Below are 18596 nucleotides of genomic sequence, written 5' to 3'. Positions count from 1 at the left end.
ATACAGCGCCAGACAAATGTGACCAAGACTACTTCCTCCTAGTATCTACTTCCTCCCACACAACTATTCTTTAGGATTTAAATCCGCCCCAGTGGTTTTTAAAAAAAATCTATCGCTGTATCGTTGCAGGACCGTGCTTGCCCGGTGGCAGACTGGTTCATTTCACACTATTACAGGTCCCGTTTACATGCTTGTTTACTCTCCCTTCCCTATTCTAATTCCGCCCGGTTCTCTTTTCGCAAGACAAAATCTGAATTGTTCTACTGAAACTCCAAAGTTAAACGTAACTCCCTCAGCTATGACTTCCTCTTTAAATTACACAAACCCCTTTCTGATGAAAACCCGAAACAGTTGCCTGCAATAAAGCTATGATGTACCCCGCACGACAGCGAGACAATTCTTGGATCGAAGCTAAGGCAGAATCATTCTTCTTTCAGCCCAAGCACTTTGCTGCCCTTATCGTGATACTGCAACCATTCCACATTTCGGCGTAATATCTACTGTAAGCGGTCCCGAGGCAAAATGGGATCAAAATACAGACAACCCCCATCAAACTATTAGCATGGCATCAGGGGATGAGTTCTGCACACAAGTATAACACAAATATTAAAACTCTTAACCAGCCAACACGCACCATAAAACTCGAATTTAAAAGCTGAACGATTCACTGGAGCAGTACCAGAAGTTCCTGAATACTGAACCAATCTTCCTCAACGAGGATAGCCCAGCATGACTGTCCCATTTCTTCGATCACTTTTTTAATCAATGCCGCATACCCCCAGGGATGTCCTTCCCTCTTAAATGTCCATGCTCCCCAACCGCAATTATTTGCCTTGCTCTGTCCAGTGTTTCCACTTCCTTATCCGCAAGCCCTCTTCAAACCATCTCTTCATTTTCACCAGGGCGGTCCTTGTCACCGACTACATCCGACTTTCCCTGCCCAACTGAACGTCTCCGAGCCTGTGTCAGTCCCGGGCTGGGACAGCAGGACAGCTGGGACACCGTGGAAATCACAGCCCCTCAGAACAAAAAAAATCAATCACGAGAGCACTCTCTGTGAAACTGATCAGCCGGGAGTTGAAATATCCACCACCTCCTCTCAGCTCAAACCGGGAAGGGGCAAAGTAGCAAGTCACCGGTGCATCCGACAGTGTGCCCACAATTTAAGACAAAGTCGGCGGTGCAGGGTCTCTATGCATTCATCTCAGCGTTTCTGCAGAGCCCTTTTTTTATCTATTACATTCACCACGAAAAATAAGCCAGGGCAAGACATCAAATGCACGTCCATACCCATCAATCCACCTTTCAAATACTCTCTCCCTCTCTGCAATTCACAGGAGTCACCGTATTCCAGCAGCATACCCTTGGAACAAATATATATATATATATAGGGGTAAGGGGGACGGGGAAGGTCTGCAAACCTTTCCCCCTACCCGTGGAAGAGTGCAAACTAACCCCGATATATCCTTCAAGTGCGTGCATAGATGCACCGAAGATACCATTGACATTTGTACTCACCCTTTTAATATGTTTACATATGTGTAAAGGAATGTTCCCCCTCCCCCCTCCCCTCCCTCCCCGCTTGCACAGCCACCGAACGTACCTTCGTCCAGCAACCTCTCCAAATGGTTGAAAATGCCGCAGAAGTTGGGCAGGCTACTCATCAGCTTCTTGTCGTTCATCAGTTGCATGAGATAGTCTGGGGTCGGTTTTGGTCGCTCCTTATTTTCCATTTCCCCAACCATATTCCAACAAACTTCCCCCCCCTCCCCAAAACACACACACACACCACCACACACACACACACACAAGCTCAGAAAGTTCTGGCGTAGAAGAATCTCTCTTGGATGTTCCCCCTCCCCCCTCCCCTCCCTCGATCCCAGTCCTGGTGGGATTTGCCTCTCCCTGTTGTGGTTGTTGACGGGGGTTTATTTTTGTTTGCAGTCCTCCCGTGTAAGTCCTGTGCGAGCGCTGAGAGTTGAGCTCCGCTCCGCGCGGCGCGGCGCCTCCACACTGGCACAACGGCTCGCGCACTAACGGCTCCTCTCCAATCGCTCGCCCTCTCGCTGCTCTGCTCAACCCTCCAACGCCGTCACAGCCTCCGGGAGGGGGGGGTGGGGGGAAGGATGGAGAGGGGAGGGGGGAAGGGAGGGAGGAGGAAGAGAGCCGGGATGGGGGGGAGGGGATAGGAGAGTGGGGAGGGAGGATTTAACCGATCACGTGACGCAAACGTGCGCGATCCCTGCCGGCGCGGCCCCCGCTCCGGGTGCGGGTGGTGGTGGTGGGAGGAGGAGGAGGAGGGGGGGGTGTCACGAGACCGTCCCCGCGGTCAGCCGGCCGTCTCCTTGCGCGCGCGCGACCTGTGGGTAGGGGTGCGCGTGGTGTCCGTATGTGCGCGCGCGAGACGGACGGTGCGTGTGAGAGGGAGGGAGGGAGGGAGAGAAAGCGATTCCGCGCAGGCGCGACACGGCCCGCGTTTTGGGCCAACTACGCGAAAAAAAAGAGATCCTTGCGTGCTTGGGCGACGAGTCTCTGATTGGTTGGGGATGGGCGATTGCGCGCCTGCGCGCTGAGTGAGCGCCTGGAGATTTGAGATGCAGAGCAACGCGGCACTGAAATATTTGACAAGTGCGAGATGAATTACCCCCGAGAGATGTGGGTTTGTATTCACTTTCGACTTGCTATTATACGCCTTTGTGTCCCGCACAATCAGCTTATTCATATGCATATAAACTGAACTGTGTTGGTGCTAAATACCTGTTTCTTTGGGTGGAAGGTAGCGAAGGAGCCTAAATATTCATGAGTCTCTCTTTCTCCTTCTGCAGCCACTGGGTTTGTTCTTCACTGAGTTGGTGTTGAAATGTGGAGGGATTGCGTTAATGAATGCATGCCTGCACACGCGGAAACAGAAACCGGGTAAAGAAAGAACTCTTAAGCTTTGTTTGTTTAAAATCTGCACTCAATCAACTGTTCCCATGGAAAGCAACACAGTATTGCCAGGCGATAAAATCAATAGGAGGCTTCATTGATAAGAAATGCAACATGTTCTCACCTCTAATATAATTCCGATCATACCTCCTGTCCCTATGGTAAATGTCTTAGTCAAATGATCGTTGTAAGGTCTAAATAGTTAAATGTTTAAATTGTACACGAATAATTAATATTGCTTTCAGTCTAATATTTCAATTTAATTTTCTGTTCTGTAGTGTGAAAATGTCAAATAAAGTTTGACTGTTCCAAATCCTTCTGCTAATTGTGTTACTTGACAAAAAAAATAATCGCACAATTTACTTATGCGATTTTAAGTTGTTCCAGGTTTGGCTGTTTTCTAACGGGCAGCGCACATCTTTCCCTGCTTCAAGTCTTTCCCTGCTTCAAAATTCATAATCCAAATGAACGTAGTTATTTTAAAACAAATGGAATAAAATGTACGGTGAATCTGCAGTCAGTTGTGTCCCCAATTTTGATAAAATGTTTGTAAAGTGTCAGTGCAGCGTTTTGCCTGCATCATTGCAATTCCATCTGTACCTTTGTGACATTGATATAGCCACAACTGTCTTGAAGTTCTTTGTGTAAAGAATTCATTTGGTTGATGAGTTGACACCGTGCTGAGAGGAAAGAAGGGGGCATGTTTGTTTCGGCGTCAGAACGATGGAATGTTATCTATTTAACGCTTGAGGGAGAAAAGCTGTGCTTTCAAGTCCACAGGCAATCAGAAATAAAATGCCCATAGACCACAACTAAGTGTTTTGGGTGTACACAGCAGATCAAATCTACTGATGTACCGTTCCCCAGTTATATTCTTTGGCATTCTACATTCCCACATTTTCTGTCGGATAAGTACAAGAGTGTTAGCTGTAATTTGAATACATACGTATTTGTATTTCTAAAAAAATACATTTTTTACAACACAAAATCTTCTATCATAAAATTGAGATGGGACCGTTTTAATAATATATTATTCCCGGAGTTTGAAAATACTTATTGAAAAGCCCTCGTGTCCCACATACTCTATTCACAACATACTTTTTTTCTGCCACGTTTGTTGATATAACACTAACTTTGATTAAATATTATGTTTCTGTTGAAATTAACCGCGCAAAGTGTTTCCGATAACTACGCGAGTCAACTTTTAACTGTTTGCTTTGGCAGATACCTACAGAGAAGTATGCGAATCAGTAAAATGTATGTGTGATCAGTGGGTTTCTCATTTAAGTGAAAATCCATTCTGTGCAACGCGCCTCAAAATCCGTAACAATTCTTCGATTATCATCTGGACGACCCGGATTTTGCAGTTTACGCGTGAAAGCCGTGTGGAGTTTTAGTTCCGAATTAGATTTCAGCAAGTTTTTCGTTTTCCTGAAAACCTCAAATAAGAGTAAAGCAAATCAAATGAAACGTCCTTTTATGTTCCCCACGTCAGGCGGCGAATAAGTGGGTTGAATTGGGGCAGTTTCTTCCTTGATCTGGTTCAGCCGTTCGAATTGTAGAAGTATCCAGAGACGGAGTGTGACATGCGTGGAAAATATACATTGTAGTTTCTACAGCTCCCGTTTTGGAAATATTTATCTTTTAGTTGCCTTTGTCAGCATATCAGTAAATCAGGCAAAACAAGAGTGTCCGCGTTTGCACTTTCAGGTTTCCGATACATTGCTTACACGGAATTACTGCCCAACAAATCATTTCACTCCTTGCTTTTATGTCTATATTTCTGCAGACATGTAATCGACATATCAATTCGCAAGTCAGCATTTAGCAACGCCGTGCCAGTTTCAATTGCGGTGTGATCTAGTTTTACAGTTTACTAATCTGCATTAAAGCCATTATTATATCCCTGGACTTTCTGCCGTTTCTGTTTAAGTGGGCGAGAGACCCGCACGCTGTCTCCTGCAAATGATGAGGTTGTACAATTATTTTCGCAGTCTACCAATGTGACTGATTAGTCTTGCATTCTTCATTACCAAAAGATGTGCTTGAGCTATCGGACACCTACATCTTGGAGTGAAAATATAGACCTGCTATTTCTGCAGGAGTCTGGCGAATCGCCGGATTGTGGTAGCCCTACATGGTAAAAATGATTTATGTTTTCAGTATTGAATTGCCACACATTAAACACGATAAACAGGGACACCAGCCCTGCAGGAATGTATAATTGAAACATGTAACCAGTAGCCTAGTCTACACAACAAACACCCACCATCATCAGTAGAATCATAAACTATCAGATAAAAGAAACCTGTAAGATAAATGTAGGCACCTTCAGTACTCAGTACATGCCTGAATTACAATATAAAATACGTAATTTGAGACTACTTTTTGATCATTGTGCAATTAGGACCATTCAGCTCATGTTTCTGATATGACTAATTAAAGTTGCATGGCTAATTCTGCAGTCTCTGGGTTTACAGGGTAGCTACAGGTTAGGGTGGCTACAGTTTGGCAAGCTTCCAAGCAGAAATGCATCTCAAGGCCTAGATGGGATTGCAACAGTTCTCCCCAACTGGGTAGGCTTCCCAATTTTCAACTGGTAATAACATAAATTGTCATGGAGAAATCCACTCTCCCTAAACATTTATCTGGAAGTTAGACAAATTTTTACAAAGTGTTTAGAGAGTATTCAGTAGACCCTCTGAACACTTTATTCAATGCGTGACACTACTTTGATATTATTCCAGGAAATCTCATTAGAGTAGGCCTCTAACTCTAGATAGGCTGCAAGTTTACCAAAGTCATATTATTCATGCTAAATGCAACCTCAACATTAAGATAGGCTTAACTTTTCTGTTCTTAATTGCTGTTAGAACACTTTAGCTGCCAGATCCCGCTGTGCTACTTTATTGATTCTAGCTTTGGTAAAAATTGAAGAACGTTTCTGTTAGAAAAAATATCTGCTAACGGTTCCAGTTGCTTATTCTATTAAAACCCACCAGTAAGTTCTGTCCTCACCTACAATCTTAAATATGTAACTTTATATAGAAAAGAATGTATATATTTTACGCACATTGTCCTTGCTAAAAATTGTTCAATTTGTCTGCATACTGATTATCATGTTCAGACTACCTAGCTGAACAAGTTAGACATTTTTCTAACTGGAAGGCAATTTTATTTACCAAAACTCAATTAAAATAGAGATCCAAGTGTTTATCAACTTTATTAAATAAGACTTTTAAAAGCACACACTAATTATGATGATGAAAAAATGTTTGGTCAATTGTGGGATTGCAACAAACAACTGCATATCTAGTATGATGGAAGGAGTGGATATAACACTTCAGCGTCCCTCTCCTGATTGCCCTGCAGTGGCTGATGAGACTTGCATACAATGTACAAGTTACTGAGTTCATGAATGTGCTTGTCTGTAGAAGTACTTTGAGTGAATAACCAATGTGACTGGTTATTAATGCAGTAATGATGCCATGAATTCTGTGTGAGCCTGTCAATTTACTAATGGATCCCTCATGGCATTAAATATTGTATCTCAGAAAAATTAGCCTCTCTGCTGTTATCTCTGCTTAATTCTATTGCTATTTCTCTGTTAGTACAATTACATTTCTATTATTCTTGTTCCTTTTTGCTTCCTTTTCATGATTCTTCTCTTTTCTGGTTCCTTTTGGGGCAGATCCCAAGTGATGTTGAAGGGAAATGAGCCACTGATGACGGCAGCCTATATTTCCCAGCAGAGTTGATGGGGAAACTGTGATCTAATATCCTCAGTAGTTCCATTTCCATCCTCTACCCACTCATTCTGAATCTGTCCACTTTGCTTCATTTTCCCACCACTATATTCTCTTCTGATAACCTTCCAGTTGATATCCAGTTACTTCCATGCTACACTGACTTATTGCATTTCAACTATCCGTTCAATCCATCCCTCACTCCACTGTAACTCACCTCTTCCTCAGCTGTAAATGTTTCTGTTCACTTTTTACAAAGGATTATTGATAAGAAGCCAGAGCCACCTTCTTCCTCTCCCTGTCTATGTCTTTTGAATTGTTGTTAGGCCTCAAAACACAGTGCCTGTGCCTTTATAAACTCAAATTTGTATAGGGCAGTTCACTATGTATTCTTTTCCTGATTATCTCAACTATCAGTGATACTTATATTTTTTGTCCACAAAACACAGCTAATACAGACTTGCTATTTGTTTCAAAATTCAACACATTTGAAAAATTGATTCAAATTAAGGTGAAGAATAATACTTTGGACCTCACTGTCTTCAACAATGGTGCATTGTTACATTGCTATTGCACTGAAAAGATCGAGGAAATTTAGTTGCACTACTCCTGCCTCAATATAAAGGCTAGTTGTCTCAATCATTTTAATAGCACAGTATTATGCTTGTCTTTCACTGGATCTGGTGCAGAGCAGATTTATGGAAGTATTGTATGGACTGGAAAATTCAAGCTACAAGAAGGGATGGCATTAAACTAGGGCTGTTTTCCTTGGAGCTCTAACTAAGATGTATAAATTTATAGGGGACCTAGATAGAATAAATAGGAAGGACCTTTTTCTCTTTGTAAAGGGGCAAAAACAAGGGGACACGGATTTAAAGTAACTGCCTGAAAGGATGATAGAGACTGAAACCCTAGACACATTTAAACAATACTTGGAAGAGTCCTCAAAGAGCTGTAATCTGCAGGGTCGTGGACCTGGAGCTGAGAGGTGAGACTCGGTGGAGAGTTTTTTCAACTGGCACAGACGTGATGGGCCAAACGACCTCCCGTGTAGTAAATTTTCTATGATTCTTTTTCATTTCCTTCACTGCACTGCTCAAGTATGTACAAATGTTCAGTGTCTACACCTCTCCTAGAATTGGTGCAATTTTATACCATCCATCACATCACCTCCCCTCTCCCCAAAAAAATGTGGTCCTACAACTCTAACAGAAGAAAGCACCAACCTCATTTACTGATTACAGGCTTCCAAAGAACCTTTCCCATCCTCTACCTTCATATATTTCTAATTACGGTTTTTACCTAAAATCTGTCACTGAGATTCCTCGATTAATTTAAGGCCTCTTCTTCAATGGGCCTGATCATCCAACCCATTCCTTCTCCTGGGGTCTCTGCTCTTCCTCTCGACCTCCCCCATTGTCCTCAGCCACTGTTACTGCCCACCCAACCCCAAACAGTAGCAGCAGCATCTCCACGTCAGGAGATTTAGTCTCTAAGGCAGAGGACAGAAACTCACCAGATACAACCTTCCTTTATGTGTGTGCAGTTTGCACTGGTGCTGCACCAAACACTCTGAGAAACTGTGAATCGCACAACTGCAGCTATGCAAAGTACCTTTGGGCATCTCTGCCAATTTCACATTGGCTCACTTTGCTAATGACAACTGTTCCATCATGGTAATTAAAGTAGCTGTACCAGCCTTCAACCTTTATGACAGTGGTCCCTTATAGGCTGCCACAGGGCAATTACTGACACTAACCAGGCTGCTCTTAAGAGTTGCATCCAGCAACCACCAAGGCCTTATTTCATTCAGCAGGCAATTCGTCCATATGGCCTACCGGCAGCAAACCCACAAAGGTCATGGAGATATCAGCTAAGTTCACCAGGCATCTGATACGTGCATTGCACTGTCACAATGATACAACCAAAAGAACAGCCCCCCCCCCCACGACTTCCAGCCTTTATTTGATGCAAGCCGAGCAGTGCCATCACTTGTTGTTCCAAGAAGTATCAAAAAGGGCAGGTTCTGCAGGAAATATTCAATGGCTCATTGACTGCAGTGGCACCATTTCACCCATTCGTCCTTCTGCTGATAATAATGATAATACAGCAAGCCATTTTGCTCCAACAAAACTTTACAGTGAGTAAAAACATCCTCTTGAAATAAGTTCTGCCCTGTCCTGAAAGATTGCCATAACCATAAATAAAAAAAAACACAAGATAACTGTATAATGTATTCCAAATAAGTAATCAGAACATTTACTTCATTTATAGAAAAAATAGTTTTCAACCCATAACAGTGAATAACTTTTGCAACATTATGCCTCCACTTATTCCTAATCATGCTTCCAAGCTTCTTTCCTTATGTGGCATCCTAATCCATAAAATATCAGGAGAAGTGTCTGACTTCTCGTGCTGCACAAAAGCACCATGAGACAGTTGTTACCTGAGTAGGAACTACTGTTGGTTACTTCATTGGAGCTGTTGCTGGGCACCCGGACCCATCCGCCCACAATAGTTATCTGTTATCAGCTGGAGTTCTTCCAGGTGTTGCTGTCCTGAGAGACCAGGACATTAGCCATCACCTTTCCAATGGTCCTGGAGGATAACCCAGATGGCAAGTGTCATAGCTATTCAGTTTTCAGATACAGGAAACACACCTTCTGGAAGCTGTTATCAACTCCAATCCATCCTCAACCTCACCCGTGCTTCAGTGAAGGTGGAGGTCCCAACTGACCCATTGCTGCCTCTTATCTGGCAATTTGTCACAGATGTCACATTATTGTCGTTGTTGCACTGTTGCACAACCTTTCCCAAACATTGCCAGAGATGTAAACTTGGTAGGACCTGGTGCTGTAAGATAATCCATGGAGCCTGTGCGGAGGATTTCTTTTTAATACCTTTCTAGTGGGGTGAGTTTCATTGTTCCGTCTCCTAAAACTATGATACCACTGTGGCATGATACCACTATGATACCTTCTGTGACACCCACAAGAGTGAAATGACAAGATTTCATCCTCGACTGACTAATCTAATCCTCCATGTTCTGTGATTCACCGGTTAGTAATTCACTATGGCTATCCAAATACCTGTTCTGTTGCTCTTGAAAGAAGGAAGTCAATGATTCAGGCAATAAGCTAAGGGAGGGATTTTAAGCCAAATGAATGAGTTGGAGTGGTTAGGCTTTCCTCATTGTCATCTTCTCGGATAGCACTGGACCTAAGGACAGGCTCAAGGCCTCTTCCAGCCTCTCTTTCTCCATGCTTTCCTGCAACCCCTTTAGCTTTTTAGTTGAGCAGATTTTAAGAAGTAGGTGGAAGGCTGGAAGGGGACATTGTACGTGTTGAGTTACTCACCAGCAGGTTGTCATCAACCTCTGCCTTTAGTACATCTCCAACAGAATGTCACCTCGACAGCCATGACCTTCTCCTCATGGCTGGTCTGAGTTCTATGATGGCCTCTCCTGTGGCCCTTACCTCATTTTGACACATTTCACTGTAATAACATTGGAAAGTGAGGATAGGGTTGGCAATGAAGGATTGTGTGGAGAATTGCAGTGTAGATCATAGAAGTGCTATGTGGAGAAGAAGGATTTTGAGGGGAAAGTAAACACAAGCTAGGGAGTTCATAGAAACTCTTTAACAAAGGTTCAGTGTGAAGGTTAAAATAAACAATTTGCATTGATATGGTACTGTTCAGCTGATGGTGAAATAGGTCCATTTGTTAATCAAAGATCATCAACCTGAAACGTTAACTTTCCAGAGATGCTGCCTGAGTACTGTGGACAACGTTACAATGTGGAGAATGCAGCAGTGAACTTAAACACAGCATGGTCCAGTAAGAATTTAATAATCCATTTTAATTATATTTGTTGGGGGTTAAAATAGGCCAAGAGAAAGCAAAAAACTCCCTCCTTTAACTAATGCCAAGGAATAACCTCTGTCCACCTGAAAAATAAATGGAATTTCAGTTCAACATCTGATTTAAATTTACAGCACTTCTTAAGTATTTCTTTGGCGTTATCAGCCTGAATTATATGCTAAAGGTACTCAAATTGCAAGTAGTCCCATCTTTTAGACTCAATGGCAAAGATGCTACAACTGAACCCAGGTCATCACGAAAGCTATAGAGTGAATTATAGACAGGAAATATTGAAACATTCAGCATGTTAGGTAACATCTGTGGAGAGAGAAACAGTATAAATGGTTGACGAACTTTTATCAAAAGTGGGGGGTTAGAAATCAAACATGTCATATGTTGCAGATAATGGGGAGGGTAGAAGGAACAGTCTGTGATAGTGGGAGACCTAGATGGATTCTGATTAATGGAAGTGGAGGTGGTGCTGGCTGAGAGAGGATGGTGGAGGCTTGGTAATTACAGTTGGTCTGTTTGGAGGAATTGTATTCAGGTTTCCTGTGGCAAAGACTTTAAACTCTGTCTTATTTTAGCGGCAAAATCTATTATTTACATCCGTAGCAACAATGAAGGCCAGATTTGCTGGGTAATTAAAAGGGTTGGAGATGTAATGGTGGTGTAGTTAAATTTACATCAGTTATCTGTTAATGTGAGAAAAAAGTTGTGTGAGGTGTTGATAAACTGTATTTATTGCGTCAGTGACAATAAACCTGATTCTGATTCTGATTAATGTATGTCTGCTTTATATTTATTTTATTCAATAATCTTAATAAAGTCTATCAAGAGGCCCTAAATTTCTTTGATATTCACTGTACTATTGTTGGACCAGAAGTTATGTTGATTAAGTTCATTTAGATATTAACAAGAATTTATACATATATTTTAGATGAATGAAAGCACTGGTGGTTCTCTTTGCTGCTAGTTCACCAACCAAAGGGTTGGAGGAACACAAGAACACTCAGGAAAGCAGTCAACATAATCAACTCCCACCCCAATCATTCTCTCTGCTCCCCTCTCTTGTCGGGCAGAAGATATAAAAGCTTGAAAGCATGTACCAGCAGGCTCAAGGACAGCTTCTATCCTGCTGGTATCAGACTCTTGAACGGACCTCCCATATGCTAAAGTTTAATTCTTGACCTCCCAATCTACCTCGTCATGGCCCTTGCACCTTATTTTCTACCTGCAGTGCACTTTCTCCGTAATTGCAACACTATATTCTGTATTCTGCATTCTGTTTTCTTTTTACTACCTCCATGTACTAAGATCTGCCTGGATGGCATGCAAACAAGACCTCTTCACTGTATCTCGGTACACATGACAATAATAAACCAATAATACTAATATGATACAAATAGAAGCAGGACCAGGCCATTTGGCCTCTCATGCCTACTCTGCCATTCAGTAAGAACATGAGTGATCAGAGACCTCAGTGCCTCTTTCCTGCACTAACCTTGTTTCCCTTGAACTCCTTAATATCTAAAAACCTATCAATCTCAGCCTTAAATATGGTCAAAGACTATGACTAAATAGCCCTCTTAGGTAGGGGATTCCAAAGATTCACTGCTCTTTGACATAACATTTCCTTCTCAGAGGGAGTAAAGAATCTTCCCATGGGATTTTGCCACAACTTCAGTGGGCTACAAGATTTGGGGTCTGGTTGTGTGGCAGGGAGGTGGGGGAGTGGGGGGTGTGGTTGGGAAGAATGGAGAAAAAAGCCAAAGAAATATTTGTAGAATCTTTCAGCTTGTACAATGTAACCTACTGCATTTGAAAAGCTCTGTGATTTGACTAATTAGAGGCACTGAGGTCTCTGATCACTCATGTTCTTACTGAATGGCAGAGTAGGCATGAGAGGCCAAATGGCCTGGTCCTGCTTCTATTTGTATCATATTAGTATTATTGGTTTATTATTGTCATGTGTACCGAGATACAGTGAAGAGGTCTTGTTTGCATGCCATCCAGGCAGATCTTAGTACATGGAGGTAGTAAAAAGAAAACAGAATGCAGAATACAGAATATAGTGTTGCAATTACGGAGAAAGTGCACTGCAGGTAGAAAATAAGGTGCAAGGGCCATGACGAGGTAGATTGGGAGGTCAAGAATTAAACTTTAGCATATGGGAGGTCCGTTCAAGAGTCTGATACCAGCAGGATAGAAGCTGTCCTTGAGCCTGCTGGTACATGCTTTCAAGCTTCTATATCTTCTGCCCGACAAGAGAGGGGAGCAGAGAGAATGATTGGGGTGGGAGTTGATTATGTTGACTGCTTTCCTGAGTGTTCTTGTGTTCCTCCAACCCTTTGGTTGGTGAACTAGCAGCAAAGAGAACCACCAGTGCTTTCATTCATCTAAAATATATGTATAAATTCTTGTTAATATCTAAATGAACTTAATCAACATAACTTCTGGTCCAACAATAGTACAGTGAATATCAAAGAAATTTAGGGCCTCTTGATAGACTTTATTAAGATTATTGAATAAAATAAATATAAAGCAGGCATACATTAATCAGAATCAGAATCAGGTTTATTGTCACTGACGCAATAAATACAGTTTATCAACACCTCACACAACTTTTTTCTCACATTAACAGATAACTGATGTAAATTTAAGAATAAAACTTCCAAGAACTTTTCCAGATATGTATGAATACTTCTGAAGATAAAGAGCTGTGTAGAAACTGCTCAGAGCTAAAGGAAATATTCAATAGTTCAGCTTATTAAAAGTTTCCACTTAATTCTGACTGGATGGGAACATTGCACTCCCTCTTCAGATGGATGTGTGCAGAGAGGCACAGTGATGCTGCTGGTAGAGCTGCTGCCTCACAGTGACAGAAATCTGGATTCAATCCTGACCTCAGGACCTCAGGTCCTGCCTATGAGACTGTGTGGATTTCCCTCCATGTGCTCCAGTTTCCTCCCACATCCCAAAGATGTGCGGGTTGGTAGGTATAAAGTGCCCTAAGTGTATGGATGAGTGGTAGAATAGAGTTCATGAGAATGTGGGGAGAATAAAAAATGTGATGAATATAGGATTAGTGTAAATGGATGCTCGATGGTCGGCATGCATTGAAGGACCTGCTTCCATGTTGTATGTCTCTATGACTCTATCTCTGTCATTTCATGGGAATACAAAAGATACCATGGCAAACAGTCAGAAACGGGGGTGTTTTCTGATGATTGCACAATCATAATCACAGATCCTCAGCAAATGAAGCAGCCCATGCCTACATGCAGCAAAACCTAGACACTTCCAGCTATTGTTGATAAGTGGCAAATAATATTTGTGACAAAAGATTGCCAGACAATGACCATCTCCAATAAGAGACCCTCATCACCTACCCTTGACGTGCAATAGCATAACCATCACTGAGCCACCTCCTGGAAGATCACCATTGACCAGAAGCACAACTGGGCCACCAGCATAAATACCTTCTTCTTCTGAGGCAATCCATTGGGATCAAGGATCACTTGCTTCTGCTCGAGTGTTGTGGGTTCTAAGGTGATGAGGCTATTGTGGGAACAGCAGACTATCCCTCAGGTGGGGGAGAAGCTGCCTGGCAACATATGGGTAGTTGAGGTGGTGCACTCCTTCTGCTGCTTATGCAGAGCATCTGTGTGCTCCCAATGCATGGACTCAAGGTTCTCAAGACCATCCTGAATGTTCCTTCTTCACTCTGAGTGATCATGAGCCAGAGGTTCTCAGTACTCAATGAGAATGTTGCATTTTTCAAGAATGTTTTGAGCACAACCTTGACTTGTTTCCTCTGTTCCCTGGTAAGAACAGACTGAGTAATTTGAGCCTCTATACTGGAGATGCTGGCTTTGGAGAAGACACTGACATCGTCTTCACATCCTTCCAGCCAACTTGGAGGATTGGTGGTATTTTTCTGGTGTACTGAGGTGCCCACTGTGGGTCTCAGAAGCATATAGGAAGGCAGGGATCACTGAGTTTTGTGGCAAATTGAAGGACTTGATCCTTAAATTCTCTTTTACTCAATCAACCAAAGGTGATGATGAAATTTACCATTGCCTTCAACGCACCAGTACAAGGCTACAAGAGCATGCAGGAGGCTGGTTAACCTGCAGTGAGTGACTCACCTCTTAACACTTCATGGCCTTTCCACCATCTACAAGGCACAAGTCAGTAGCATGATGGAATACCTTACACTTGTCTGATGAGTGTAACTTCAATGAGCTTGACACCATCCAGGGCAAAGAAGCCCATTTGATTTGCAACCAAATTACCTGAGATCCTTCATCAGAACTGGGAAAGAGAGAATAATTTGATTGGCATCCTCTCAACCACCCTGAATGTTCATTCTTTCCACAGATGTGCACTGTTTTTACAGATTGGAAGATAGAAGATGTAACCCCACAAAGGAAGGAGAGAGAAAACATGGAACAGACCAATTAGTCTGGCATTAGTCATAGGAAAAATGCTACAATCTCATATGCAGAAAGTGGTAACAGGGCACTTAGAAAATAATAATACAATTGGGTAGCATCAACATGGATTCACAAAAGGGAAGTCACATTTGACAAATTTGTTAATAGTTTTTTTGAGGTTGTAACTAGCAGAATAGATAAGCGAGAAGCAATGGATGAGGTATATTAGGACGTTCAGGTCTTCCAAAAGGTGTAACACAAGAAATTACTAAACAAAATTAGAACATGGAGATTGGGGATAAGATACTGAAGATATTGAACAGAAAACAGAGTAGTAATACAATGGTTATTTTTGGGTTGAAAGGTTGTAATTAGTGAGATGCTGCAGATTTCAGTGACTCCTCACAATCCGTATCAATGGTTTGAATGATGGGTTTAATATGTCCGAGTTTGCTGACGATACAAAGCTGGGTGGCAGTGTGAGTTGAGAGGAGGATGTAGAGAGGCTTCAGAGGGATATAGACAGGCTAAGTGAATGAGTGGGAACGTGGTAAAAGGCATATCCTGTTGTGAAATATGAAATCATCTATTTTTGTAGAAAAAAATAGAAAAGCAAATTATTTTTAAATGGTGAGAGATTGAAAGTGTTAGTGTTCAGAGAGACCTGGGTGTATGAATCATGTGCAGATACACCAAGCAATTAGGTATGCAAGCAATATGTTTGCCTTTATTGCAAGAGGATTTGAGTACAAAGGTAAAGGGATCTTACTGAAGTTATATATGGCAAGACCACACCCGAAATATAATGTCAGGTCCAAACTCACTATCAAGGGAAGGACATACTCGAAAGAGAGGGAGTGCAGTGAAGATTCCTGGGATGAGAGGATTGTCCCATGAGAAGAGATTAGGCAGACTGGGCCTGTACTCTCCAGAGTTTAGAAGAATGAGAGGTGTCTTATTGAAACTTGATAAGGTAGATGCAGAGATTATGTTGCCCTGATGGAGTATCTAGAACCAAGAGTCACAGTCTCAAAATAAGAGGTCAGCCAGTCAGGACTGAAGTGAGAAGAAATTTCTTTGCCCAGGAGTGTTGAATGTTTGGAATTTTATATCCAAGAGGACTGAGAGTACATACAAGACAGAGATCGGTAGATTTTTAGATATTAGGGAATGAAAAGATATTGGATTACAATAAGGAATTGGCACTGAGGTAAATTGTCAGCTGTGATCTTGTTGTATTTCAGAGCAGGTGCATACAGTCAAATGGCCTACTCCTGTTTCTATTTCCCATGTTCTTATGAGTTTATTTGTTTATTTAACTCCTTTGCCTCATTCAATCACCACACAACACTGGGATTATCCTTGTCATCAATTAATCTTAAAGATGCAAATGCTTGGCTAGATTTTGCTACTAAATTCATACCAAATTTAATAGCATTTATCATTATTGCTGTGTAAATCAATGGTCAACTTGCAGTGAAGGAGAAATCACCCAGGAAATATAAATCAGTACAAATTTCTAGGTGACTTGTGACAAAAGGAAACAAGGAACAGAAGCAGGCCAGAGGGCCCATTAAGCCCATTCTGACATTCAATAAAACCATGACTGATCTGATTTTGGCCTCAACTTTACTTTCCCTCCAAACCCCCATAGTTCTGGTCCAAAAATCTACCTCAGCCTTGTATGTATTCAAAAAACCTGCCTCCAGCCTCCATAGCTCTCTGGTGTAAGGAATTCCAATGACCCATGACCTTCTCAAACGCCAGTGCGCAGGTGCGGGAAGCGGCAGCAGTGGAAAGAGAGCGGAGAGTCACCTCACACGGTGAGTTTTTGTTTCTCTCGCCATTTTGCTTGGAGTTTTCAACCATAAAAGGTAGGTAGTGTCTAGCGGAGCGGCCATCTCTGGAGCGGCTATCGTTGAAGTGGGCTCGTTAGAGTGGGAATTTAGAGGCTTTGACTCAAGAGGTTTTGACGAGAAAAGACTGAGGCAAAAGAGCAGAGTCCGGAGTTGTAGCGAGATTTGGAGTGGGACCTTTGCAAAGAGCAGCAAATAAAGGGAAGGCAGCTATAAGCGGAACGGCCATTTTGGGAGCAGCCATTGTGTCAGTGGGCCAGTGTTGGAGTGGGGAGCTGAGGCTTTGGTTCAAGAGGCTTCAGAGAGAAGAAGCGAAGGTAAGAATCTGATAAGTTCCTTTCTCTCTTTGATTTGTTCCCTTTAGTGCCAGGACAGAGTAGTGAGAATGGCTCCAGGGTCATTAGCATGTTCAGCTTATGAGATGTGGGAGTTCTGGGAGACATCCAATCTCCCTGATAACTACATCTGCATGAGGTGCATCCAGCTGCAGCTCCTTACAGACCGTGTTAGGGAACTGGAGCTGCAGCTGGATGACCTTCGGCTCCTACGGGATACCGAGGAGTACATAGATAAGAGCTACAGGGAGGTAGTCACTCCTAAACTGCAGGAGGCAGGTAGCTGGGTGACTGTCAGGAGAAGGACTGAGAATAGGCAGGTAGTGCAGAGTACCCCTGTGGCCGTTCCCCTCAATAACATGTATATCGCTTTGGATACTGTTGAGGGGGGAAACGACCTACCGGGGCAAAGCTGCAGTGACCAGCTCTCTGGCTCTGAGCCTGGTTGTGTGGTGCAGAAGGGAAGAGGGGAGAAGAGGAGAGCGGTAGTGATAGGGGATTCCATAGTAAGGGGGGCAGACAGGAGATTCTGCGGACATGAAAGAGACTCCCGGATTTTATGTTGCCTCCCCTGTGCCAGGGTCAGGGACATCTTGGATCGGGTCCACAGCATTCTGAAGGGGGAGGGTGAACAGCCAGAGGTCATGGTACATATTGGTACCAATGACATAGGTAGGAAAAGAGAGGCCCAGAAGGGGGAATATAGGGAGTTAGGTAGGAAGCTGAAAAGCAGGACCTCAAGGGTAGTAATCTCTGGATTGCTGCCTATGCCATGTGCCAGTGAGAGTAAGAATAGGACGATTTGGCAGATGAATGTGTGGCTGAGAAATTGGTGCAGGGGGCAGGGTTTCAGATTTGTTGCTCATTGGGATCTCTTCTGGGGAAGGTAGGAACTGTACAAAAGGGACGGGTTACACCTGAACTGGAGGGGGACCAATATTCTTACGGGTTGGTTTGCTAGAACTGTTCGGGAGGGTTTAAACTAGTTTGGCAGGGGGATGGGAACCAAAGTGATAGGTCAGAGGTTGGTTAATTTAGTATACAAGTAGATGCAGAGTGTAGAAAGACTGTGAGGAAGGATAGGCAGTTGGAAGGGCAAAATTGCAGTCAGCTGGATGGGCTAAAGTGTGTCTACTTTAATTCGAGAAGTATCAGGAACAAGGCTGATGAACTTAGAGCATGGGTAAGTACGTGGAACTATGCCATGGTGGCCATTACAGAGACTTGGCTGTTGCAAGGGCAGGAATGGCTGCTGGATATTCCAGGGTTTAGATGTTTCAAAAGGGACAGGGGCGGAGGTAAAAGAGGTGGGGGAGTGGCTTTGCTGATCAGGGACAGTGTCACAGCTGTAGAAAGGGAGGATGTCCAACAGAAATCATCCACTGAGTCAGTGTGGGTGGAAGTCAGAAACAGGAAGGGAGCGAGCGCTCT

General features: G+C 42.9%; 1 protein-coding gene across 4 annotated transcripts in view; it reads right to left on the bottom strand.

Moving 5' to 3' along the window:
* LOC127567951 (protein quaking) overlaps positions 1-2074 on the bottom strand; it is a 428171-nt gene extending 426097 nt beyond the window's left edge. For 2 of the 4 annotated variants that reach the window (XM_052011187.1, XM_052011190.1), the window contains exon 1: positions 1604-2072. In XM_052011187.1, coding sequence (XP_051867147.1) covers positions 1604-1745 — 142 coding nt within the window. In that variant the 5' untranslated portion in view covers positions 1746-2072. Of the gene's footprint in view, positions 1-1603 lie in introns of all 4 variants that reach the window. The other 2 variants (XM_052011188.1, XM_052011189.1) reach the window with 2 other exon arrangements.
* Between the last annotated feature and the right edge of the window lie 16522 nt (positions 2075-18596).

Source organism: Pristis pectinata, chromosome 3 (assembly GCF_009764475.1).
Source record: "Pristis pectinata isolate sPriPec2 chromosome 3, sPriPec2.1.pri, whole genome shotgun sequence".
Classification (NCBI taxonomy): domain Eukaryota; kingdom Metazoa; phylum Chordata; class Chondrichthyes; order Rhinopristiformes; family Pristidae; genus Pristis; species Pristis pectinata.
This window is presented reverse-complemented; position numbering and strand designations above follow the sequence as displayed.